General features: G+C 45.6%; 1 protein-coding gene across 1 annotated transcript in view; it reads left to right on the forward strand.

The window, feature by feature from the left end:
* GIGYF2 (GRB10 interacting GYF protein 2) overlaps window positions 1-27,574 on the forward strand; it is a 615,584-nt gene that overhangs the window by 327,035 nt on the left and 260,975 nt on the right. Inside the window, exons 12-14 of the mRNA XM_082251280.1 lie at window positions 9,513-9,778; window positions 9,966-10,113; window positions 10,227-10,387. Of these exons, the coding sequence (XP_082107406.1) occupies window positions 9,513-9,778; window positions 9,966-10,113; window positions 10,227-10,387 (575 nt within the window). The remainder of the gene's footprint in view (window positions 1-9,512; window positions 9,779-9,965; window positions 10,114-10,226; window positions 10,388-27,574) is intronic.

A 27,574-nucleotide genomic window follows, 5' to 3' on the forward strand; every position in this document is an offset into this window, starting at 1 on the left:
GTCTGCGTGTGCAGGAACTGTAAGTAAGTCGCATGGTGCAAAAGCAGGATGGGGTTCACGGCCAATGCCTTTTTTTTTTAATTCTGCATGCGGCTTTTTTCAGCAGAAAACGCAGGCATAGCAGCCCAAGCCCATTCAAAACAATGGGCTGCTATCCCTGTGCAAATATGGGCCGCTAACCCGCATACATGTGAACCAGGCCTAAAGCAATAGTAAAGTAATTTATAAATAAAAACACCGGTCCTCCTGCAGGTTTAACCACTTCTGGACCGCAAGGATTTGCCCCCTTAATGACCAGACCATCGGATCGAAGCCGAGCAACAGGACCAGTCAGCAGGTAGGCCAGACACTGCTTGATGACTGTATAATAATGTAATGTGGGCTGCTATGCCCGTGTATGTATTTCCATCTATCTCTCTCTCTATTCCTTCATCCCTCTATTTATCCCTCCATCCATCTATCCCTCCCTCGATCCATCCCTCCCTCTATCTATCCATCTATCTATCTCTATCTATTCCTCCATCTCTCTATCTATCTATTCCTCCATTGATCCATCCCTCCCTCGATCCATCCCTCCCTCTATCCCTCCCTCCATCCATCTATCTATCCCTCCCTCCATCCATCTATCCCTCCCTCCTCCCTCCATCTATCTATCTATCCCTCCTCCCTCCCTCTATCTATCCCTCCCTCCCTCCATCCCTCTATCCATCAATCAATCAATCCATTATCTATCGATCGATCTATCTATCTGTATCGATCTATCTATCTGTATCGATCTATCTATCTGTATCTATCTATCTCTCTGTATCTATCTCTCTGTATCTATCTATCTGTATCTATCTCTCTGTATCTATCTATCTATCTGTATCTATCTATCTATCTATCTATCTATCTATCTATCTATCTATCTATCTATCTATCTATCTATCTATCTATCTATCTATCTATCTATCTATCTATCTATCCTATCTATCGATCTATCTATCGATCTATCTATCGATCTATCTATCTGTATCTATCTATCGATCTATCTATCTGTATCTATCTATCGATCTATCTATCTGTATCTATCTATCGATCTATCTATCTGTATCTATCTATCGATCTATCTATCTGTATCTATCTATCTGTATATATCTATCTATCTGTATATATCTATCTATCTGTATATATCTATCTATCTGTATATATCTATCTATCTGTATATATCTATCTATCTGTATCTATCTATCTATCTGTATATATCTATCTATCTGTATCTATCTATCGATCTATCTATCTGTATCTATCTATCGATCTATCTATCTGTATCTATCTATCGATCTCTGTATCTATCTATCTGTATATATCTATCTATCTGTATATATCTATCTATCTGTATATATCTATCTATCTGTATATATCTATCTATCTGTATATATCTATCTATCTATCTGTATATATCTATCTATCTAGTGACAGTGTATGGTAAAAGTACTTGCAGAAACTTGCTTGTAGAAGGCAGTGGCACTGTGTCTCTCTGAGCCTGGGAAGAAGCATGTGGGTGTGTGCTGAGTGGGAGCCGTCTGATTGGTTACTGGGAGGAGCCAAGTCTCTCACTCTAGGATCATATAATCAGAGCTGTTTCTATTGAGTGAGTGAATGAGTCATCCAGCTCACTGAAATGTATCAATTCTAAAGTCAGGCAGACTTGACAGAGAAACTCTGTATTTTAAAAATGCCACAATAACAATACCGTGGGTGTGCAATACCGCGATATATCGAATTACCGAAAACCGGCATATGTCTAGTCTCGCCTCTGCTCCTCGGGTCCTCACAAAAGTGTTGGCTCCGATCCTGATGCTGTTGCAGCAGCGGGGGGGCTATCGGCCCTGTGTTCTCTTGGACTATCTGCTTCTACGTGTGGAGTATCCTACGGTGCTGGAAATACATTTGGAGATCACCATAAGAACTCTGGAGGCATTCTGGTGGATTCTGAACCTTCAGAAGTCTTCGTTGGTCCCTTCCATGAGGCTGGACTATCTGGGCCTGACTTTGGACTCGTCCTCAGCCAGGGTGTTTCTTCCTCCGGAAAAACTTAAAAAACTTCAGACTGTGGTTCAGCTGTTGCTGTCCAGCAAATGGTCGTCCCTTTGGACCTGTATGAGAGTTCTGGGACTGATGGTGTCAGGAAATCCTCCTCAAATGGAACAAGAATCCAAGTTCCCTGGGCAACCAGATCCAGTTTGTCCCTGGTATGGTGGCTTCGGTCTCCGATGCTCAAGCTAGGAAAATCCTTCCTCCCTGTGTATTGGACAATTGTTACCACGGATGCCAGTCTGTTGGGGGGGGGGTGGGGGGTTCTCGACCGGTTGTCAGCTCTGGGAGTCTGGCCCCTGGAAGAGTCCAGGTTACCGATAAGTGTTCTGGAGCTGAGTGATCAGGCTTTGCCTAGTCCACTAGACCGAGCACCTGCAATTGTCAAAGTAAAGCAGTGCCATATCGCAAAAAATGCCCTGGTTATGACGGCGGTTAATCCTTCCGGAGCTGAACTGGTTACCTTTGTCACCACACAGATTTGCAGCTCTCCGGTTTTCTGAATCGTTGTCATTGCCCCACTTCCTATGGTGAGACTTAAGGATGTAACTTCAACCTGTTCAATATTCCCAAACCTGATGGGGACACTTACCCTATCTTGAATCTCAAAGCTCTGTCTTTATTGAACTCAGAACATACCAGGTCTGCCATAGACTCCTTTCACCAGGAAGACTTTTTTGGCTTCTGGGGACATGAAGGGATGCATACCTACAACCCCTGGCAAAAAGTATGGAATTGCCACCCTTGGAAACTGTTAATTCAATTGTTTAATTATGTACAAAAAAAAAAAAAACTAATCAGATATGCTTCAAAACTATTTTAATTTAACATTCCAACCTTTTGTCTTTAAAGAAAACTTTAGTCAACTGTTTTGCAGATCAAGCAGAAGAAAAAAATATGGAATCACCATATACATTGCAGTTCTAAAACAAACCTTTGCATCACATTACATCCTTAAAAATGTTATCACCACCAAACATCCTTTCACAATTGATGGAATAAAAAGTGTCCAAAATCTCAAAATAAACGTATGCATTTATTGAAGATTTAATGCCTGTATTCTCCCCCTGTATCTTTACCTGACACTCAACCCTATATCCTCAGTGATTGTGGAAATTTGCATGTTTTCTTCAGGCAGTCGTATTCATACATTTCATTGGAACTGCACCAAACAAAAGTTCCAGAATCCTCACCCTGACCAGTGCAGGTACATGATTTATCACTAAATAAAACAATATACACAAAATTGTATATATCACCAGTTCATGCCCTGATCAATGAGACACTCCATGGCTTGCTACAGTCTTTAAACTCCCACTGCAAGGTCGTTGCAGCTCCTCCTTGCTTCCACTGGGTGGTGGACTATGCTTGAATCTATATATAACAGAAAGGAGACACCAGCGCACGACCGCCCTCGCATAATACCGTTTATTGCACCATAATACACATAAGACAATTACACTCACATTTCATTTGTAGATCACAGGCATGTCAGAATGCTCCTTCTTCCCCTCTCCCTCTCAGGATGCCCTCGGCTCACTCTGCGATAATATTGTGGCCGTTCAATTGCACCTCGCGTGCCCGCCACTGTGGAGCTTCCCCGCCGAGCTCCAGCATTCTGTGTCCCGTGCGCCTGCGCCCGCTCCTTCCGGCTAATTCCAACTGCTCATGCGTGCCGCGGCTATTGCTGGAGGCCTCTTGAGTGAGAGGGGATTGGTGTACAGGAGTTCACCACTCTGAGGTTTCCACGACAACGCGTTTCAGAGGCGGAGCCTCCTTCCGGTCCCACCCACCTTATATATTTTATATATATATTATATATATAATATATATATAATTTTTATTCTATTTCCATTTACTATTTTAATGGTATTGAAAGAAAAACGTTTTTAAATATATTTATCTTTATATACATATATATCTACATGCAAAGAGTGTTTTATATAAAGTTTTTTTTTACATGTGGACAATGAGTCAACTTTATGAAAGTATCAAAAGTGGACTTTGTCCATAAGGTTTTTTCCAACAAGGGATGGATAACTTCCTGGTCCTGGACCCTTTAAGTAGGTTGTACTAGAGTAGCCATGGCCATATAAAAGGAGGTGGGGGAGTAAGGTGGGTGTGACCTGAAGGAGGCTCCGTCTCCAAAACGCGTTGTCGCGGCAACCTCAGAGTGGTGAACTCCTGTGCATACACCAATCCCTTCTCACTAGAGGCCTCCAGCATAGCCGCATGCACAGTTGGAATTAGCCGGCAGGACCGGGCACAAGCGCACGGGGACACAGGACGCTGGAGCTCGACGGGGAAGCTCCACAGTGGCGGGCACGCGATGTGCAATTAAACGGCCACAATAATATCGCAGAGCGAGCTGAGGGCATCCTGAGAGGGAGAGGAGAAGGAGCATTCTGACATGCCTGTGATCTACAAATGAAATGTGAGTGTAATTGTCTTATGTTTATCACTAAATATCATTTCTATGCAATCATCCACAGTCCATGCTTGCTTTTCTTTAGCCCACTGTAACCTTGTATTTTTTTCTGTTTAGTTGTTAATGATGGTTTTCATTAGTACAAATCAAATGGGAAGGGTGTTAAAGGGAAAGCATACTGGTAGACCAGGGAAGACATCAAAGCGTCAAGATAAAAAAACTTGAAGCAATATGCCTTGAAAACGGAAAACAACAAAACAAATGGTCAGAAGCTGGAGTCAAAGTCTGTGACCGAACTGTAAGACATCGCCTAAAGGAAATGGGATTTACATACAGAAAAAGCTAAGCAAAAACCATCATTAACACCTAAACAGAAAGAAACACGGTTACCGTGGGCTAAAGAAAAGCAATCATTGACTGTGGATGACTGGATGGAATTGATAATCAGTGATTAATCATGAATCTGCATTTGGCAGGGTGGTGATGCTGGTACTTTTGCTTGGTGCAGTTCCAATAAAATGTATGTCAGATGACTGCCTGAGGATAAAATGCACATTTCCACAATCATTGATGATATGGGGTTGCATGTCAGGTAAAGATACGGGGGGAGATGTCAGTCCTTAAATCTTCAATAAATGCACAGGTTTATATTGAGATTTCTCTTTCGTTCATTGATGATCACAGTGCTCCATAGTCAGAATCATAGTTATATCCCCTACAGGATTCGGACAATAGGCAGAAAAAAGACTTGGCTACACCTATGGGCATTCTTATCTGGCATACATCCCCCCTCTCTGCTGCCGATGGACCGATTTCCCGGCTCGGGTGGGTGCTAGCCACTGATAGTGGTCCTGTGCTCGGATCTCCCCTTCTGTTGTGGCTATGGTCTGGGCTCCAGAGGACCCTCCTGGGAGCCTCGTGAATGGCGTATGTGGCTGCCATTTTGCCGTGGTCGGCGCCATTGTATTGGGGCCAGTTACGCATCCAGTTTGACAATGCCATGATGGCGGCTTATGTCAATCATCAGGGCAGCACCAAAAGTGTGTTGGCAGCTCTGGATGTAGCCGGCGTTCTTTGGTGGGCAGAACACTTTGTTTTGGCCATCTCCGCCGAACACATTCCAGGAGTGGAAAATTGGCAGGATGACTATCTCAGTCGGCAGGTTTTGGACCAAGGGCAGCGTTCGCTTCATCTGGACTTGTTTCATCTGATATGTCTGCGGTGGGGCAGCACTGAGGTGGATCTGGTTGCGTCTCGGCTGAACAGAAAGGTACTGAGGTTTGTGGCAAGGTCACGAGATCCTCAGGCGAAAGCCACCGATGATCTGATGGCCCTGTGGGGCCAGTATAGTCCGATCTATGCTTTCCCTCCTATGAAGAGGCTTCCGCAAAGGATCAAGGTGGAAGGGATTCTGGTCATTCTCATGGCCCCAGACTGGCCTCGCCGGTCTCGGTACACCGACCTGGTCCGTTTGGTTGCCAACATCCCTTGGTGACGGCCTCTCAGGGAGGACCTGCTGTCCCAAGGGCTAATCTTCCATCCTTGTATACAGTCGCTGGCTTTGACGGCCTGGCTGTTGAAACCTGGGTGCTGAAGGATAGAGGTTAGCCTTGGTCAGTGATTCTGACACTGCTGAAGGCTAGGAAGTCTACTCTAGGAAGATTTACCATTGTACATGGAAAGCATACATTTTGTGGTGAGTGATAGGAGCACCAGTAATATCTGGTCGTTTAAATCCAACACCACTTTGTACATATTTCTTACATAATAAATGTAAGGCCCAAAAACAATTTGAATTTATCTAGTGTGAGATGACGTCAATGAAAGATTTGGGTGTAGGATGAATTTGGGTTGGAGGCAATAAATTGCTCTGCAAAAATATTTGTTTGGTCCACCATATACTGCAGCAAATCTTGTGGGGAAAAACAAAAAACAAAAAAAAGATTGAATTGTGAAAAATTTGTAGTGTTGGGCCGCACACCTGGCTGTGCAGTGACAGGGGGATTATCAGATGTGAAAAATATTTTGGACATGGCAGCTGGTATTAATGGCCTGTGTGACAGGTCACTGATGGTGGTACTGATGGCCTGTGTGACAGGTCACTGATGGTGGTACTGATGGCCTGTGTGACAGGTCACTGATGGCGGTACTGATGGCCTGTGTGACAGGTTACTGATGGCGGGACTGATGGCCTGTGTGACAGGTCACAGATGGCGGTACTGATGACATGTGACAGATTAGGATATTGAGGATTTTTCTGGTGATCCTCACTTGTTGGCCTACATGAATGGGTTATATCGAACTGGAAAAATGCCTGGCAGATGCTCTGTGGGCTGTAACAGATTCTCTGATCTTTTGTTCTACTAACTCCTTTTCAACCCTGCTTTACAGTTGCTGGCTTTACCAGTATGAATGTTGAAGCCTAGGTATTGACACTTGTATCTCGGAATCTGATTTCTACGATGCTGAACGCTACTTTCCCACAAGGTCCCATCAGAAGTGGAAGGCATATTTGGTATGAGTCTGTGGACTTTTTCACTCTGTAGGACATATCCTCCCCTTCCTGCAATTGGGTCTAGACCTGTGTTTGGCTCTAGGCACTATCAAGGGCCAGCTTTATTAATTTATTTTTTCTTGCTTCAGAGACCATTGGCCTCAAACCTTTGTTCAAGGAGTATCCCACATAGCAGCACCAGTTAATTTCCCTGTGGCTCCTTGGGATCTAAATTTGATTCTCTTTCCACTTCAGGAACCACAGTTTAAATCCATTAGACTCCATCCCCCCGCTCTCTGTTCTTGGTAGCTGTCATCTGTGCAAGGTGAGTACCTGAAATTGTATCGTTCTCATGCAAAGTACCATTGGTTATGCACAGGGACAAGAGGGTGTTGAAAGTTAGGGCTTCCATCTTGCCTAAGGTAGTTTTTCGCCTCAATCGGGATATAGTTCTACTATTTCAGCTCCAGTTCACCATAAGTAAATTTCATGTCGTTTTATGGATATGGTTTAAGCTTTGTGAGTCCTTCTCTCAGCTGCTGCTTCTTTTAGGAGGATGATTTTAGGAATCTTTTAGGAAGATTCCCTTTTTGTAATCCTGGATGAACTCGAGAAGAATTATGACTTTATCTTTTGCCCCCTCTCTCTGTGGGACCATCTTCCAAGATTATATTCACTAGATATGGGCTTCCACTTTTCTTTTCAAGGACTCATCTGCTAGATCTGAGTGCTTCTTGGGGTTTTTTTTTTTTGTTGGCATCAAACAGATGTTTCCCCGTATTTGCAAGGCTGTCAATTGGTCTTCTGTTGACACTATCGCTAAGTTCTAGCACGTAGAGGTTATGGTGTCATCTCATGCCAACTTCAGATGTAAGGTTCTCTAACCACTTAAGCCCTGGAAGATTTTACCCCCTTTCTGACCAGGGCCTATTTTGCAATTCGGCACTGCGTGACTTTAACGGACAATTGTGCGGTCGTGTAAAGCTGTACGTCCTTTTTTTCCCCACAAACAGAGCTTTCTTTTGGTGGTATTTGATCTTTTTTTTTTGCGCTATAAACAAAAAAAGAGCGACAACTTTGCAAAAATAACAACATTTTTCACATTTTTTATGTGAAATTCCCCCCCCAAAAAATGTAAAAATCAAAAATTTTTTTAACCTTTTAGGCCAATTTGTTTTGTGCTACATATGTTTGGTAAAAAAAAATCGCAATAAGTGTATTTTGATTGGTTTGCGCAAAAGTTATTGCGTTTACTAACCAAGGGAAAGATTTTTGTCATTTTTATTGTTTTTTTTTTTTTTTTTTTTGTGGGACTGCGACATTGCGGCGGACAGATTGGTCCCTTGACTGACATTTTTTACACTTTTGGGGGTACCAGTGACATTACTACAGTAATCAGTGCTATACATATCCACTGTTACTGTAAAAATGACACTTGCAGGGAAGGGATTAACTTTATTAGAGATGCAGTGGCTGTGTGTGTCCCTAGGGGCGTGACTCTTACTGTTGTGGGATGTGGCTTTTCATGTAACAGCAGAGATATACGATCCTACATAGCAGGACTGTATGATCTCTGCTGTTACTCAAGGGAGAATGGCAGGCGGCTTTGTTTACATAAGCCGTCTGCCTTTCTCCCTCAGTAACCGACGATCGCGAGTGAGCGGCGAACATCTGGTCCGCCGCTCACACGTGCGGGGGTTCCATGAGCGAGCGGTAGCGCGCCTCCGGCGGCACGCGCTCGCTCCCTAGAGCCTCACAGGCTAGTGACGTACCCCTACGCCACTTTGCCTGTGAGGGGCTGACTGCCGCCGTATATAGTCGTGCGGCAGTTGGCAAGTCGTTAAGTCACTCTTTGAGGTGCTCCTTGTTCTTTGTTTTTTTTTTTTTCTTGGGCCTGTTAGCATTTGCTTGCTCTGTTACCTAACTGTCAGTTTAACTGCTTTTGGACATCACAAAAGTGAAAAATGCTTTCCCTCCATGGAGGGGAAAGAAAATCAGTTTTGTAGTCCCAATAAATTATTTTTTTTTCTTAAATCCATAAGGATGACAGTCTTCACAATACAGTATTATTGTTAGAATGCATGTTTGCTATTTTGTATTGTTACTTTGGTTGGTACTTTAACCCAAGAGAATTTAATGTTGAGATCTCTCTACTTGATGTCAGGATATGTGATAATTTATTGATCTTTTGAAGGAAATGCATTTTTGTGTTTTCAGTTACTTGAACATTTATTTTTCCTTTTCTAATGTGCCTTATACGGCAATATCTTGTTAGTTTAAAAAAAAAATATTGAAATATAAAATACATATTTGAAACTTTTTTGCATTTACATGTATTAGGGTAAAAATAACAGTTGTGCAAGCACAATGCTTGCACACCACGTTTAAACTTAATGTGGTGCATGGTACTTCTGACAGTATATTATAATTGTGTAGGTAGCTTAGTAGTTTTCTTGGAATGTTTTGCTTTGTGTCTCTTGTATTTTTTCATAAGAAATCTGTATATTTCTGTAGATTCCACTTCACATGGTTCCAGAGGCTCCTATGAATCAACAGCTACTTGTATACCTCAATCCGGATCTCCTGCATTTAGCCAAAGTACTGCTGTTCGACAAGTAAAAGATCCTCATCAAGGATCAGCAGGTCATTCTGCAAATCCTGCTACTCTTCAGATAGAAAGCACCTCAGGGTCAAGTCATTCCTCGGTAAATGCGGCACCTGGAATGGGTGGTCTTCTTTCCGAACCTGATGAAGAGGATGGACTAGAACATCTGGAGCAGGTACAAGAATGCATTGTTTTAAAAAATTGTTGCATTAACCTAGCAGAAACCTACATGATCTCTCATGTTATCATTCTATACTTTTTGAAATTCAGAGATATGTTGAGTTTCTGTTGTAGAGCTAAATAGGACTTATTTACCTCCAAACACGCATTTAAATCACTAATAAGCAATTTGTATGGTGTAGCAAGCACAGAAAATGGTGGCGTACCTGCAGGACGGGACGCTTGATGATGACAGATTAACAGGGAAAATGCCAGATCACCGAGTGAAAGGACCACCTCCAGATAACCAACAGAAGTGGTACTACAAAGATCCACAGGGAGAGATTCAGGGTGAGTTTTGGCTTATTGCCTTGAGTCCATTTTCTGTGTTTTTTATGTTTTTTTAAATTTGTGCTCTTCTGCTCATTTTTTGTTCAAGTCTTCCTCACTTTTACATTTTTTAGGTCCCTTTAGTAATCGAGAGATGGGCGAATGGTATCAAGCTGGATACTTTCCCATGACTTTGTTGTTGCGGAGAGTATGTGATGAAACCTTCCAGCCACTCAGTGACATTATTAAATTATGGGGCAGAGTTCCATTCATCACACCTCCAACACCCAGACTAGTAAGTGACAATTCATTTACCTTTATGTGCTAGAATTTTGTCTGCATTATGTGCAGCATTTTGTTTTCTGTGAGGGTTATTGTATGATTTTGCTTAATGTTACATAGTCAAATTGAAAAAAAGATATGTCTGTCCAGTCCTGCCAATAATAAAATGTAAAATCAAAAACAGCTTGCATCTTAGAAACCGCAAACCCCGCAGTTCATTCTGAGGAGTATAGAAAACATGGTTCATTTTGGTAGGGAAAAAGGAGCTCCTGTGGAACACTATTGCACGTTTTCAGAGCTTTTACTTGTAAAGAGCTTTTTCTGTATGTGAAGGTTAGACCTCTGCTTCCAGTGTGCTCAATTGTATTTTGCATCGACCTTAAAAAGAGGAATATGGCCAAAGCTTTTTTAGCCTTATTTCTCTTGTGATTCTCAGCATTGAGCTGCTCTAGGCTCTCGAAAGATCCCAGCCATATTGCCGGCAGCTGGCTCAGCCTCTCAGCCACAGTGAGAGCTGGATAGACCGCAGAGAGCAGTGACTGCCAAGCAGAGAGCAGTGACTGCCAAGTCATTGCTCTCTTCTCAGAGCTGACAGAGAACTGCGCGATCAGTTGTCATGTTTTTGCTCAGTTCTCTAGCTCTAAAGCTTGAAAAAGAAGTATCGATAGGTACATATAGGTACATATAGCATGGTAGGTTTGTAGGTACCTGAACCGAGCGCTTCTTCCCTTCACTGCACAGTCCGACTGACTGTCAGTGCTGGTGCTGGGTTTTAAATCTCCCCCCTCGCACTCCAGAGGCGTCTGACGTCACCGCCGGAGTGAGAGCAGAGGGTTCTCCCATTTTCCATGTCCCTTCCGGAATTACAGCCTCCTCATTGGCCAGGAAGGCACATGTAACTCACGGGACTCAGTGATGTATCGCGCGGAACGCGCACTGAGGGAGCAGTGGTCATTACAGGAAAGGCAAGTCTCTGCTCCGGTTCAATGAATTGAAGGGCGGAGGCAAATCTAAACAAAAGGGAAAAACTGACAAAAAAAATTCCCTGAATTAGTGTGTGTGTCTGTATATATGTGTGTGTGTGTGTATATATATATATATATATATATATGTGTGTGTGTGTGTGTGTGTGTGTGTGTGTGTGTGTGTGTGTGTGTGTGTGTGTGTGTGTGTGTGTGTGTGTGTGTGTAGTTGCGGTACAGACCCATATGTCGACTAATGGGACTATCAAATTTTTTGCCCAGGACTAATTTTAAGTGGTCTCTGATACCTAAAAAACATTGCAATCACATTTCATGTTGCAGATGACACATATTGTCTGGCAGTTTGCTTAAAATTTTGGTTTGTATATGCTTCCATTTGGTAAATATAACTCCCATTCAGCCTAGTGCGTCTTGTCAGGCGACTTGTCAGCCTGACAAGTCGCGGTCCATTGAATAGTACAGGACCCGTTCTAATAGGATCGACACAAATCGCTCCGACTTAGAAAAAGGGTCCTGTTCTACTACTTTGGGGCGACCTGGGAGCGACTTGCATAGACTTCAATTATGTGAAGTCCCTGCAAGTCGCGGTGCACGCGACTTCACAGGTCGCCCCCCGAAGTCGGATCGCCTCAGTGTGAACCGGCTCTTAACGTTAAACATGTATTTGCAAAAGTTACATCCTTTGCAATGATACAGTGCCTTGCGAAAGTATTCGGCCCCCTTGAACTTTGCGACCTTTTGCCACATTTCAGGCTTCAAACATAAAGATATAAAACTGTAATTTCTCTATCGCTCATTGACAGACGTAGTCTTCTTGATTCTCAAGAGCTGGGTTATGTTGTCTCCGCAGGAGTAGGACTAGGCAGAAAGACAAAACGTTCTGGCTCCACCTTAGGGGCAGTCCCTGAGGGTATATCCTCCCTCTCTCTGCTACAGGGAATCAGTTTTTTTCTGTCTAGTCAGGAGTAAGGACCTAAGCTCCTTGCTGGGATCTTTTGGTCCTGGCAAGACTTTTTTTCTTTAAGAAAAATACATTTTTTTAGGTAGTTTTCTCCAGTGTTTTTTCCTGTGAGATCTTCAAGCAAAAAATGCCGGACTGGGCGACACTTGTGGTCACCCCAGCCGGCCTACGAGCGCGCGCAGACCATGGCATTGCGCTTGGTCGGCCGCGACATATTCAAGTAAGTATGCGGGGCCGGGCGACGGGCTGGATGTTGAGATCCAGTGGTCACCCCGGTTTCTGCCTACGAGCGCGTGCAGACCAGAGCTCCGCGCTGGGTCGGCCGCGACGGAGTCCCAGTGAAGGGACTGACTTTGCGAGTTAAAAGTCTCGCTTGGACGCCAGGTACCAGAGAGTCGAGGCGTCCGGAGTGGTCCACAAACCCCCACCCCGGTGGAGAGGGTATTGTGAAGAGAGGGTGCCTGTCGGTTCGGTATGGTGAGTAAACGTTCCCTTTTTTCCTCGTTATGAGGCAGTATGTATTATGGGCCCCTCCATATATGGTCAGTATATATCTGATACTTACAAGTCCCCCTTGTAATACAGCATGTGTTTGTGGGAAATGGACTTGGTTTAAGAGCTAACACTCTACCCAGCAGACTGTAACATTACAGCAGACATAGGAGGTATAATCCTACCTTATGTGTAGTGTATCTTCTGTAGATCCATATATCGCCTCTTAGCAGAGATGCAGGTGGATGTGCTGGGATAAGGATTTCGGCGGTCCGCCGCCATTTTGCCGTAGACCGAATGCATGTATGTCCTCAGGTCACGCCGGCCGCCATGTTTTTGGAGTCTTATGTCTCTTCTATGGGGGCGGCCATGTTTTGTGAGCCCAGCTACCTCGTGGAGAGCTGGGAACGCCGGAAGGCGTACACAGGGGGCGGAGCCACGCCTTCTACCCGGGAAAAAGCAAACAGCTCCTTCCAGTCTGTGTAAGACAGACGCTGACTGCAGTTGGTTGGAAACTGCACTGCATCGGTTGGTGAGCCTTGGGGGTCCCTCTCTCTCTCTGTGGGATCGAGAAGCAGGTACTCTGAGGGGCGCTATTGCGCTAGGGGGAGACACACAAAAAAAAAAAAAAAAAAAAGTTTTTTTGTTTTGCTGGCAAAGGTGTCCTGTATTAACATGGACCCTGCCACTCATGTATCTCCTCCGGATCCCCTCGAGGGGTCTGCGGGATCCTCCAGCACCCCATTGACAATTGAATCATTGTCAGCTATTATGGAAACTTTTGTGTCCCGGGTGGAAGTGGCTTGTCAGGGACAGGGCGCAAGAAAGCGACCCCCGCCTAACCCCTTATTATCTGAAACCTCGGATTCAGACTCTGAGCCTATTTCTGCAGTTGCAGGTACTTCATCTGGGATTGGTGTCTCGGGTCCTGTCTCTTCAGACAGTGAGGAGGATGTTTCGGCATCCGCCATAGCCCGAGAGGAAGCGTTGGTAAACGCACTCATTGTATCTGTTCAAGAGACCTTAAGGTTACAGGGTATTCCATCGGAAATAGCTGAAACTGAAATCCCTTTTGGGACTAAAAAACGCATCAAAGTGGCGAAGGTTTTTCCATTGCCCAAATGTTTTGGCAATCCAATCGAAGAAGAATGGCGTCTGCCAAAACGCACTTTTACTATTTCTAAACGCATTGACAGGCGTTATCCGTTTGAGGAAACCCTTATTAAGAAATGGACAGAACCACCTGTGGTGGATTCACCAATTGCTAGATTGAATAAAGCCACGGTTATTCCTTTAGAAGACGCTCCGTCTTTTAAAGATCCAGTGGATCGCAAGATAGAAGCTATGTCTCGCACCATGTTTTCCTTGATTGGATCAGCTTTCAGACCTATAATAGCTATTGGTCTGGTTTCGCAGGCTGTAACTGAATGGACCAAGTGGTTACGCCGGGACTTAGAAGAGGTCCCTCAGGCGGTATCAGATTTGTTGGAACAAATGATACAGGGGTTACAGTTTGTGTGTGATGCGGCGTTAGACGCCACTCCACTATTGGCGCGAGCCTCAGTTTCAGCAGTGGTTCTCAGGCGTACACTGTGGCTAAAAGGTTGGTTAGCCGACCAAGGTTCCAAAAAAGCATTGGCTAATATCCCCTTTTCAGGAGAGCGTCTATTTGGAGCCAACTTAGATGAGATCATTAAAGATCTCACGGGTGGAAAGAGCACCTTTTTACCGCAAAATTTTAAAGGTAGAGGAACTCGTCAAAGACGAGGGCCTTCTTTTTCTGCTCACAAGAGGTTTTTTCGTCCCGCGGGTGAAAAAACTAAGTCCTCCAAAGCTCCTGCAGGAGGCGTCAGGGGTCGTTGGTCGGGCAAGCAAAAGCCCGCCCCCTCCAGACCTGAAGATAAACCATCCAAAGCCTGAAGGTGCGCCCCCACCCATAATTGGGGTGGGGGGACGTCTTCGCCGGTTCCCGGATCCATGGCTTTCCAGAATCCCGGACAAATGGGTTTGCGAAGTCATAAGGTCAGGGTACAAGATCGAGTTTCGATCTCTCCCACCGGCGCGATTCTTCCCTTCCAATATCCGACTATCCTCAGATCGTTTAGAAGATCTGCGGAGAGCAGTCACAGATTTACTACAACAAGGAGTGGTAGTCCACGTTCCTTGGACAGAACGGTTTCAAGGGTTTTATTCAAACCTATTTACAATACCCAGGAAAGAGGGCAAAGTGCGTCCAATTCTGGACTTAAGAGCACTCAATTCTTTCGTCAACATAAGAAGATTCAGAATGGAGTCCATTCGCACGGTAGCAGCCTTCCTGCATCCAGGGGATGTCCTAGCGTCCATAGACATCAAGGACGCCTATCTTCACATTCCCATTTTCGCAGGACATCAGCGGTTTCTACGCTTTTCCGTAGAGGAGAACCACTATCAGTTTGTGGCGTTACCTTTCGGTCTCGCCACGGCTCCGCGGGTCTTCACAAAGGTGTTGGCCCCAATGTTGGCACTTCTGCGCCAAAGAGGTATATCGATCCTTGGTTACCTAGACGATCTTCTGCTTCATGCAGAGTCTCCTCAGACCTTGCTACAAAACATAGAAATTACTATGATTTCTTTACAGGAATTCGGGTGGCTGGTGAACCAGCAAAAGTCATTTCTGGTTCCCACCCAGAGGCTCGAATATCTGGGTCTAATTCTAGACACAGTCAGGACAAGAGTTTTTCTTCTGGTAGGGAAACTCCGAAAAATTCAATCAGCAGTCCAGTTGTTTCTGTCCAACAGCTGGTCTTCCCTTCGGACTTGCATGAGGGTTCTGGGGTTGATGGTGGCTTCATTCGAAGCAGTCCCATTTGCCCAGTCCCATACCCGAATTCTTCAGCAAGAGATTCTTCTCAGATGGAATCGGAATCCGGAATCCCTGGACAATCAGATCCGATTGAGCAAACAGACCAGAGAGTCTCTGGTCTGGTGGCTTCGGTCTCCGATGCTCAGCCAGGGAAAGTCATTTCTGCCAATATATTGGATGATAGTGACCACGGATGCCAGTCTATCCGGATGGGGAGGAATTCTCGGTCAGTTATCTGTCCAGGGACTTTGGTCCCCGGAAGAATCCAGGTTACCGATAAATGTATTGGAACTGAGAGCGATCAGACTTTGTCTGATTCACTGGACCGAGCAGCTCCAGGGCAGCCCGGTTCGGATTCAGTCGGACAATGCCACGGCCGTGGCTTATGTCAATCACCAGGGGGGCACCAAGAGTGTCCGAGCGGCCAAAGAAGTGGCTTGCATTCTTCGCTGGGCGGAACGATTTGTTCCAGCAATCTCTGCGGTGTTCATTCCGGGGGTGGAGAATTGGCAGGCAGATTATCTCAGCCGTCAGACCCTGGATCAGGGGGAATGGTCCCTCCATCCAGACGTTTTCCACCAGTTGTGCCTACGGTGGGGCACCCCGGATGTGGATCTGTTGGCATCACGATTCAACAGGAAAGTTCAGAGATTCGTGGCTCGCTCCCGCGATCCTCTAGCAGAAACCGCAGACGCACTGATCGCCCCGTGGGGGCAATACCAGCTAATATATGCCTTCCCTCCTCTCGCGTTACTGCAAAGACTTCTTCGCAGGATAGAGGAGGAAGGAATCCCAGTAATCCTGGTAGCTCCGGACTGGCCTCGTCGAGCTTGGTACGCCGACATGGTCAGACTGGTGGCGGACGTCCCGTGGAGACTTCCTCTCAGGGAGGATCTACTGTCTCAGGGACCGATCTTCCATCCTGCTTTACGATCGCTGGCTTTAACGGCCTGGCTATTGAGACCCAGGTGCTGAAGGACAAAGGTTTGTCAGCTTCAGTTATTCCTACTCTAGTTGAAGCAAGGAAAGCGACTTCCAGAAACATTTATCATCGCACATGGAAGTCCTACATTGCATGGTGTGAACCTTTGGGGTTCCGTCCTCGGTCTTATTCGATTAGTCGAATATTGGCTTTTCTGCAACAAGGGGTTGAGCAGAAACTGGCCTTGAGTACTATCAAGGGTCAGGTCTCAGCATTAGCCATCTTCTTTCAGAAACCTTTGGCTACTCATTCCTTGGTGCGGAATTTCATCCAGGGGGTGCGACATCTGGCTCCGCCAGTGCACGCACCGTTACCTCCCTGGGATCTTAATTTAGTGTTGTCGGTTCTTCAGAAACCTCCCTTTGAAGATATTAGGGAGATTCCTCTACCTACGTTGTCCCAGAAGGTGGCCTTCTTGGTGGCTATTACTTCTGCACGCAGGGTGTCAGAACTGGCCGCATTATCTTGTCGTTCACCATATCTGGTGGTTCATAGAGATAAGGTGGTTCTTCGTCCGAATCCATCCTTCCTACCAAAAGTGGTTTCAGAATTTCATCTGAATGAAGAAATTGTATTACCTTCCCTGTGTCCTAAGCCCAGTCATCCTCGGGAGTTTGCTTTACACTCCTTGGATGTGGTCCGGGCGATCAGGGTATACTTGAAAACGACAGACTCGTTTCGCAAGACGGATTCACTTTTGTGATCCCAGATGGACCCAAAAAGGGGTTGCCTGCATCTGCCGCGACCATTTCCAGATGGATCAGACAGACGGTAGTACAGGCTTATTCTATTAAGGGTCGGGAGCCCCCGTTCCCTGTTAAGGCGCACTCCACTCGGGCACTTAGTGCATCATGGGCCTTTCGCCATCAGGCGTCAGTGGTCCAGGTGTGCAAGGCGGCTACCTGGTCGTCGGTGCATACCTTTACTAAACATTATAAAGTTGATGTAATGGCATCGTCTGATGCCTCGTTTGGCCGCAAGGTTTTGCAGGCCGCAATTTGAGGAGACCAGTGGTCTACCTCGAGGGTTTTTTCCGTTGGAAAATTTTTCTTTAGTCTCATTCTTTGTTTATAATGAGCCTTTAGAACTTCTAGTTTGGCACCGGTTGGGCCTTCTAGATTGGATTTGATTTTGTCAATCCCACCCCTCATTTGTGGCACTGCTTCTGGGTGTCCCAGCTCTTGAGAATCAAGAAGACTACGTCTGTCAATGAGCGATAGAGAAAAATGGATTTTTGTAAGATCTTACCGTAAAATCCTTTTCTCTTAAGCTCATTGACAGACGTAGTACCCGCCCCTCTATCATTGAGTTGGGTTGGGTTAAATTCTCTGTACTGCTTTAAAACAGAACTGATTCCCTGTAGCAGAGAGAGGGAGGATATACCCTCAGGGACTGCCCCTAAGGTGGAGCCAGAACGTTTTGTCTTTCTGCCTAGTCCTACTCCTGCGGAGACAACATAACCCAGCTCTTGAGAATCAAGAAGACTACGTCTGTCAATGAGCTTAAGAGAAAAGGATTTTACGGTAAGATCTTACAAAAATCCATTTTTTTTGTGATGAATCAACAAGTGGGACACAATCATGAAGTAGAATGAAATTTATTGGATATTTCAAACTTTGCTAACAAATAAAAAACTGAAAAATTGGGCGTGCAAAATTATTCAGCCCCCTTAAGTTAATACTTTGTAGCGCCACCTTTTGCTGCGATTACAGCTCTAAGTTGCTTGAGGTATGTCTCTATCAGTTTTGCACATCGAGAGACTGAAATTTTTGCCCATTCCTCCTTGCAAAACAGCTTGAGCTCAGTGAGGTTGGATGGAGAGCTTTTGTGAACAGCAGTTTTCAGTTCTTTCCACAGATTCTCGATTGGATTCAGGTCTGGACTTTGACTTGGCCATTCTAAGACCTGGATATGTTTGTTTGTGAACCATTCCATTGCAGATTTTGCTTTGTTTTGGATCATTGTCTTGTTGGAAGACAAATCTCCGTCCCAGTCTCAGGTCTTTTGCAGACTCCATCAGGTTTTCTTCCAGAATGGTCCGGTATTTGGATCCATCCATCTTCCCATCAATTTTAACCATCTTCCCTGTCCCTGCTGAAGAAAAGCAGGCCCAAACCATCATGCTGCCACCACCATGTTTGACAGTGGGGGTGGTGTTTTCAGGGTGATGAGCTGTGTTGCTTTTACGCCAAACATAACGTTTTGCATTGTTGCCAAAAAGTTCGATTTTGGTTTCATCTGAACCAGAGCACCTTCTTCCACATGTTTGGTGTGTCTCCCAGGTGGCTTGTGGCAAACTTTAAACTACACATTTTATGGATATCTTTAAGAAATGGCTTTCTTCTTGCCACTCTTCCATAAAGGCCAGATTTGTGCAGTATACGACTGATTGTTGTTATATGGACAGAGTCTCCCACCTCAGCTGTAGATCTCTGCAGTTCATCCAGAGTGATCATGGGCCTCTTGGCTGCATCTCTGATCAGTCTTCTCCTTGTATGACCTGAAAGTTTAGAGGGATGGCTAGGTCTTCGTAGATTTGCAGTGATCTGATACTCCTTCCATTTCAATATTATCGCTTGCACAGTGCTCCTTGGGATGTTTAAAGCTTGGGAAATATTTTTGTATCCAAATCCGGCTTCAAACTTCTCCACAACAGTATCTCGGACCTGCCTGGTGTGTTCCTTGTTCTTCATGATGCTCTCTGCGCTTTAAACGGACCTCTGAGACTATCACAGTGCAGGTGCATTCTATTTAGCATCATTAGTCATTTAGGTCAACATTGGATAATTCAGAGATCCTCACTGAACTTCTGGAGAGAGATTGCTGCACTGAAAGTAAAGGGGCTGAATAATTGTGCACGCCCAAGTTTTCAGTTTTTTATTTAACAAAGTGAAATATCCAATAAATTTCATTCCACTTCATGATTGTGTCCCATTTGTTGTTGATTCTTCACAAAAAATTAGTTTTATATCTTTATGTTTGAAGCCTGAAATGTGGCAAAAGGTTGCAAAGTTCAAGGGGGGCGAATACTTTCGCAAGGCAATGTATGTGCCAGTTAGTTTTTGGTAACATCCACTACAGGAAACGGAATAGTGGCTGTGGACCAATTTATCCCTGAGGGATTCAGGTCTTTTGAATGTAATCTCGGGATGGCTTTTGAAGTGTTTTGCTACTGTTTGATCCGCTTGAAGTAAATACCAAAATTTATTCATGATAGAACGCACCTGGGCATGCTGTCCCGAGTAGCGTGTAATTAATCGCACACTTGTGGTATCGTTTTTTTTTTCCTCTATAGATGAGGGAGTTTCTATCTTGGCTTTGCGATAGGACCGTTTCAAACATGATTTAATGTATCCCCTAAATAGATGTTTTTGTAAACGTTTTGCCTCTATTTCAAAGTCTTCAGGCTTCGAACAGTTTCGCTTAAGGCAAAGGTACTGACGGTAGGGACTACTAGAGATGAGAGATCTAGGGTGAGAACTCTCAGCATTGAGGATGGTATTCCCTGCAGATGGTTTTCGAAACAGGGTGCATCCAATAGTACCATCTTCATTAGCATAGATTTTAATGTCTAGAAAGTCTAAACTTTTTTGATTGTAGGTGGTAGTAAATTTCAAATTGAAGTTATTTGAATTTAAGATGTTTAAAAACATCTGTTACTGGGCCAATGGTTTAGTCCAAATCAGAAAAATGTCATCTATAAATCTCCTCCAAAGGAGGATCCCCGATAGATATTCCCTCAGGTCCTCTATTGAGAAGAGATCTCTCTCCCACCCCCCCAGGTACAGGTTAACGTACGATGGGGCACACTTGGTCCCCATCGCCACTTACTGTAAAAGGAGGTTGTGGGAGCCCTTGAACAGAAACACATTATTCATTAGGATAAAACGTAGAAGAGCAACAACAAAGGTATTGTATTGCCCTGCCAAATTCCCTCTTTCTGAAATGAAACCCTCTACAACTTTTACCCCGCATGTGTGCGGGATCGAGTTGTAGAGGGCTTCAACGTCAATTGCAACAAGCCAGGCAGCAGTAGGAACAACAATTCCATCCAACGCCCTGATTAAATCGCTAGTATCCTGAATATGAGATGGTAAGGCAGTGACATGGGGTCTAAGATAATCATCGACCAAAAGGCTGGCAGATTAAGCATCCATTGCCAGATACTATTGGTCGGCCTGGTGGTTTTGTCAAGCTTTTGTGGACCTTAGGCAGGACGTATAGAGTTGTTTTTGGATGTTTTATGTTGAAAAATTCAAAAGTTTTTTTTTTTTTATCCCTTTAGAGAAGGCACCAGAGAGTAGCTTTAGTCATTCTTTCCAAATATAGTTCAGGATCTTTTCGATACCAACTGTGGTTGCCGAGGATGTTTAGAAGCATGCGTTCATATTGAACATCATCCATGACCACCACGTTCCCACCTTTATCTACAGGCTTAATTACTAAATTTGGATTGTTCTTTACAGCCCAAATCGCACAGCTGCTTGCTAACTGTGAATGCAGAGGGCACATGTGCCCTCCTGCACCTCCCCCTGTAGAGTCTGTATCAGATCAGCCTGTGGCCTCCGAAAAAAGTTGCTAGTAAGACTGATTCTGCATTTGTCCAGTATACTACTGGATTGACCACCAAGCAGAGTCACTAAATACTCTTACCAACTGATCAGACCCACCAGGGTCATTAAACGCCCAAAGTACTGATATGGATGTCACCAGGTAGGAATCACTAGCCCCAAACTCCTGCTGCTGCGGACTGGAGACAACTTCAATGGATCACCGCAGACCATATGGACCTATAATGTAATATAGCATACAGGTCAAATAGACATAGCACACAAAATCCTCAAGAAGGGAGCATGGAGTCCAACAAACATGCAGAAGGTCAAGATGATAATTAAATCTTGCCACCAATTGTAGTGGGATGTATATGCGCTTACCACAACATATGGACCTGCACTACCATACGGTAAGCAGGTCAAAGGAGCTGGTGAAGACAAATGTAAAATTTCTCTGAAGTGGATGTCACCGGACTTTGTTCTTTGGATGCACAATCCCAGAAGAAGGGGAAAGGGGAGTCCTTCATTCGTCAAAGGTCTCCTTGCTGGTATCTTCACATGTGGTGTTTGGCTGCTCTGTTCTCCTATGAGTGTGTGTGTGCTGTGTGTATGTATTGTGTGAATGTACAGCGTGTGTGTGTGAATGTACAGCGTGTGTGTGTGAATGTACAGCGTGTGTATGAGTGTATGTATCGTGTGAATGTACAGTGTGTGCGTGTTCTCTCCTGCATGGACCCTGGCTGTAGAAGAGAAGACCTGCCTTGTAGTGGGATATCCAGGATGGCATACCTGTGGATGGAGGAAAGGATCTCTCTATGACCGCTGATAGAGTGGGGGGAGGGGGTTGGTGCGTGGAAGTCCTGCAGATCGCACTCATGGCCCATAGAGCACAAAGTAAGTGCCCATGTCCCCCACCCCCGTTATCCTTGTCACTCTGTGTGTTTTGCAAGTTTGCATAGCACAGACCTGCTCTGTGTCAGTCCTGCCTGATGGCCGCTTCCTCCTCCTGCTCCCTGCTGACAAAGATCATTACCCCAGACCTCCCCCGAGACACTGCACTGCCGCTGCCTCTTTCTGAGGTGTGTGTTTCCACTCCCTCTGCAAAAAGTTCCCCCACCGCCGGACGGACACGAGTCCGCAGTCCCGGACCCGCACACAGACCGGACGGAGAGAGAGGCACCACACTGAGTCTGACTGAGGCACTTACCTGAGTGACTGTCACTGCTGCTTGGCATGCTGCTGCTCTCTGCGGCGCTGAGACGGGAGTCGGCCAGTCGGGACTCTCTGGAGAGTGGAGACAAGACGTCCTCTTCTCTTCTTCCTCCGATGCACGCCGGCCTGCTCTGACCGTCTGATGGCGGGAAGGTGACCGCACCGCCCCCACGCGACGTCAGTCACCCGGGATGTCCTGTATGATTGGCTGTGATTGGTCCAGGCTGGAGTTGGACCAATCACAGCCAGGACAGCACTTGAATGGGGAGTGTCGGGCGCATTGCTCTGCGCCCCGATGACCCTCAGAAGGCCGCCAATCGGCGCCTCTGCGTGGTGCACGTGGGGTGCAAACCCCCCCCCCATAGCCACCAGTAGGTCGGGCGCCCCTAGTTGGCTGAAAATGCAAATTTTTTTTTTAATTTCTTTTTTTTTTTCTTGCAACAGATTGGGGGGGGGGGCATCCCTGCGCCCCCTATACACGGGCCGCCACTGGTCCAGTGGCTTGTATTGACCCCAGTAGCAGTAAACCTGGTGCTCCAGATGGCTAGAGAAGACTGAAGATTTTAAATTAAGAGTGCAGATACCAGCACAAGGGACAATGTAAGGGCCTTTTCACACTTGGAGTCCGTCAGGCGTGTTAACGTCACACGCCGGAGCCTCTCATTCCGCCCCACACCCGGGCTTGGACGCTGTCCTCCACCGGCTGTCCAGAACACGGGGAACCTCTTAGATGCCCGTAACACCTGCAATCTCTAATGTATATGGATGCTGTTACACTTGAGTTCACTACTACCTACCTTCATCCCTTAGTCTTGGAGAAATGGGATGTGAGCTTTCCGGGAGCTTTGAAAACGACCTCATTCGCCATAGAAGATATTCAGCTTGTATTTGCCTACTGGCCTCTTTTTCACTTCACTGCTGGTAAGAGACATTTCTCCATTCTACCTGTGTCACGCCAGAAACAGTATTAATTTAACCAGGACATTATCTGGACTGTTCTTGTATATACTTCGGCAAAGTGACCAGTGTTTATAAATAACCAGCATATGTTGAAGGATGAAATATTGAGGCCCTACACAGCAATGACTATAACATCAGAGCTTTAGACTGAAGTCTTCTTAAGCTTCACAGCTGACCATCTCCATGTTTTCCACACCTTTTTGCTGAGGATGGACAAGATTCCAGCACACCTAAATTACAGTGAACTGCCATATCTCCAATCTAGCTACTTGATATTTACTATCTTTCCATACTCCTGATGGTTCTGGTGTGGCTCAAATGAATGTCTATACCGCAATAAGTAGATTATCTCTACAATAAACTCTTGTCTCCAGTGGAATATTTGTTTGGAATGCAGGAATAGGTCTACTTTGTTGGTTAGCCAACACACATCATATTGGACTGCCTATCTTTTTTTTTTTTTTTTTTTTTTTTCCCCCTGGATTTTTTAATCCCTCCTGACCCAACCCAAATCCTTATCTAATAATACAACTCCATTGGAGCTTTTGAATGCAAACAAGGGTGATCCCTGACAGGATTGTGTGTATGGTTTTGCACTAGAGGGATCTGCTGCTGTATGGGATGGGTGGTACACGGCCTGGGTGTGGGGTGGAATGTTTTTGAGGTCTACTGTGTTTTTTTTTAATGAGTAGGGAACAGCCCCCCCCCGGCCTTTGCTGAGGTGGCGGACCAGCTGGTCTCCTTTGATTTTAGGCTGTCTGTATCAGCAGTGGTCCTTTGGTGTATTGTCTGACTGACAATGCTGGTGTGCGGACCAGACTTCTAAGTAGGCCTTATCCGATCTCCCCTTTGTGGGGGATCGCCTGTTTGGAGCTTCCATGGATGATGACATTAGTAGACATGGGCCATTCTTCTCGGCTCATAAGAGGCCTTTTTCATCCCTCAATGGATAAAAGTCCTTCAGGGCCTACCCCCGACCCCTGGTCTTGCAAGCTACAGGGGGCTTTTCCATATCTGCGGACAAGGCTTCCTCTGCATGAAGGGACACCCTCACTCGTATCTGGGGTGGAGGGACGTCTTTGCTGATCTTAGATTGTGAGCTCAAACAAGCAGGGCCCTCTGGTTTTTACTGTATTAAAGTGTATTGTATTTCTACTGTCTACCATCAAGCTGTAAATCGATGTGTAAACTCTTGACGCTGTATAAATCCTGTATAATAATAATTTCCAGATCCATGGACCTCTCCGGTACAGGTCAAGTGGGTCCACGAATCATTCGGTCCAGCTACAAGATCAAGTTTTGGTCTTTTCCTCTGGGAAGGTTCTTCCCTTCCAACCTGCACTTGTCCCCAGATTTCTTACGGGATCACTTTGGGGCAGTGCAAGACTTTTTACTTTATGGGGTGATTATCCTGGCTTCGGAATGTTTTCAGGGGTTTTACTCAAACCTGTTTACAGTTCCCTGGAAGGAAGGCAAGGTATGTCCAATTCTGGACCTCAAGGTGCTAAACTGCCTTGTGTGCTTTCAGAAGTTCCGAATGGAGTCCATCCGCACGGTAGTGGTGTCCCTACATCTGGGGCATTTTCTCGCTTCTATCGACATCAAGGATTCCTAACTTCACATTCCAATATGTGCCGGTCACCAGGGCTTCCTCCGCTTTGCCGTGGGTGAGGAGCATTATCAGTTTGTGGCGTTTACCTTTGGTCTCGCCTCCGCTCCTTGGGTCTTCACAAAGTGTTGGCCCAGTTGCTAGCATTGTTGCTTCAGCGGGGGGATCGTGGTACTGGGGTACCTGGACGATCTTCTGCGAGCAGAGTCTCTGACTGCTCTGATGGACACCTTGGAGATTACTCTGCGATCTCTGAGGAAGTTCAGTTGGATTTTGTACCTTCAGAGGTCTGCTCTGATTCGGTCTACAAAACTGGACTATCTGTGTGGATTCGGCCTCAGCCATAGTGTTGCTTCCTCTGGAAAAACTCCAGAAATTGCATAAGACAATTTTAGCTTCTGTTTTCCAGCAGACGGTCATCCCTCAGGGCTTGTATGTGGGTCTGAGGCGGTTCCGTTTGCAAAGTTCCACACGAGATCTCTGTAAAAAAAGATTCTGGTAAAATGGGACAAGAATGCACATTCTCTAGAGGTGGTTTTGTTCTCTGGTGCTTCAACAGGGAAATCCTTCTCCCCCTGTACTGGGCAGTTGTCACCACGGATGCCAGCTAGTCCGGGTGGGAAGGCGTCCTCGGCACAGCTTGTGCTCAGGGAGTCAAGACTCCGGAAGAGTTCAGACTGCCGATCAATGTACTGGAACTCCGAGCAATCAGACTGTCTGGATCATTGGACAACTCCTCTTCAGGGGTGTCTGGTACAAATTCTACGTGGCCTATGTCATTCACCATGGGGGCACAAGAAGTGTCCTTGCTGATCTGGAGGTAGCCGGCATTCTATGGTGGGCAGAACGATCTTTCCAGCCCTCTCTGCTGTGCACATTCCATGGAAGGTACAGAGGTTTGTTGCATGGTCTCGTGATCCTCTGGCCAATGCTGCAGATGCATTAGTGGCTCCTTGTTGTCAGTATGGTTTGATTTTTGCCTTTCTCCCCCCTCAAACTTCTGCCAAGACTCTTGTGCAGGATCAAGGCAGCAAGGGATTGCGGTCTTTCTATTGGCTCCAGACTGGCTTTGCCGCTCTTGGTACGCCGATTTGGTATGGCTGGTCACTGATGCTCCTTGGAGACTTCCTCTCAGGGATGATCTGCTGTCCCATCCTGCTTTACATTCGCTAGTATTAATGACTTGTCGAAAGCCAGGTGCTGAAGGATAGAGGTTTGTCTGAATTGGTGATTCCTACACTGTTAAAGATTAGAAAATCTACCTCTAGGAATATCTATCATCATACTTGGAAGATGTACGTTGCGTGGTGTGTCTTTTGGGCTTCTCCCTAGCTCCTTTTCTGTGGCTTGGATCTTGGCTTTCCTCCAACTGGGGGTTGAGCAGCGCCTAGCCTTGAGTACCATCAAGGGCCAGGTTACGGCCTTGGAGGTTTTCTTTCAACATCCATTGGCCACACATTCCTTGGTGCGTATCTTTATCCAGGGAGCTTGACACTTGGTTCCTCTAGTGCGGTCTCCATTACTGTCATGGGTCCTCAAATTGGTGTTGTCAGTTATCCAGGAATCCCCCTTCTAAAATACCGGGAGGTTCCCCTGCTTACGTTGTTCCAGTAGGTGGCCTTTTTGGTGGCTATTCTGCATGCAGGGTTTTGGAGCTGGCGGCGTTTTCTTCTCGTTCCCCTTACCTGCTGATTTTAGAGCTAAGGTGGTCCTTCGTCCCTGTCCATTGTTCCTTCCAAAGATCATCTCTGATTTTCATTTGAAGGAAGATAGTGTTGCTTTCCCTATGTCCCAGGCCTAAACATCCTAAGGAAATTGCTCTGCCTTCCCTGAATGTGGTTCGGGCAATCAGGGTGTACCTGGCAGCTACTGAGTATTTTAGGGAGTCAGACTCACTGTACTCACGGTTGGACCTCGAACAGGGTTGGCCGCTTCTGCTTTGACCATTTCCAGATGGATCACACAGACCTTGATTCAGGCCTATTCAGTTAGGGGTCAGGTTCCTCCTTTCCCTGTTAAGGCACACTCTACTTGGACACTTAGTGCCTCCTGCGCCTTTCCGTCATCGGGCATCAGGGAAGCAGGTTTGCAAGGCGGCCATCTGGTCGTCTTTGCACGCTTTTACAAAGTTTTATAAAATGAATGTATTGGCATCTGCAGATGCTTCTTTTGGCCACAAGGTTTTGCAGGCTGCTGTTTAGTGGACCTGGTCCTCTTTGAGGGTGTATTGTTTTTTTCAGGTGAGCTCCAGTTGTTTATTGTTGAGCTCCATGTTACCTGGTTGGCTATGTTAGCCTTAGGAATTTTTTCTGCTGTTTTCCCATGCCTCATCTTTTAACACTGCTTTGCAACGTCCCAAAGGTTAAGAAGAATCAAGAACTGTCCGTCAATGAACGAAAGATAAAATGGGATTTTTGACCTACAGAGAAATGGATTTTACGGTAAGTCAAAAATCCCATTTGTACAGGCGTTTTTGTGCAGTCATTTTTAGGTTGACAAGTGACCAATGAAAAAAAATAAAACTTCTGTAATTTGCCAAAAAAAGAAGCTCATGTACTTTTTTTGAGCGACGGTCATTTTGCTTAAGGCGACCGAACACTCAG

Source organism: Pelophylax lessonae, assembly GCF_965119305.1.
Source record: "Pelophylax lessonae genome assembly, chromosome: 3".
NCBI lineage: Eukaryota > Metazoa > Chordata > Amphibia > Anura > Ranidae > Pelophylax > Pelophylax lessonae.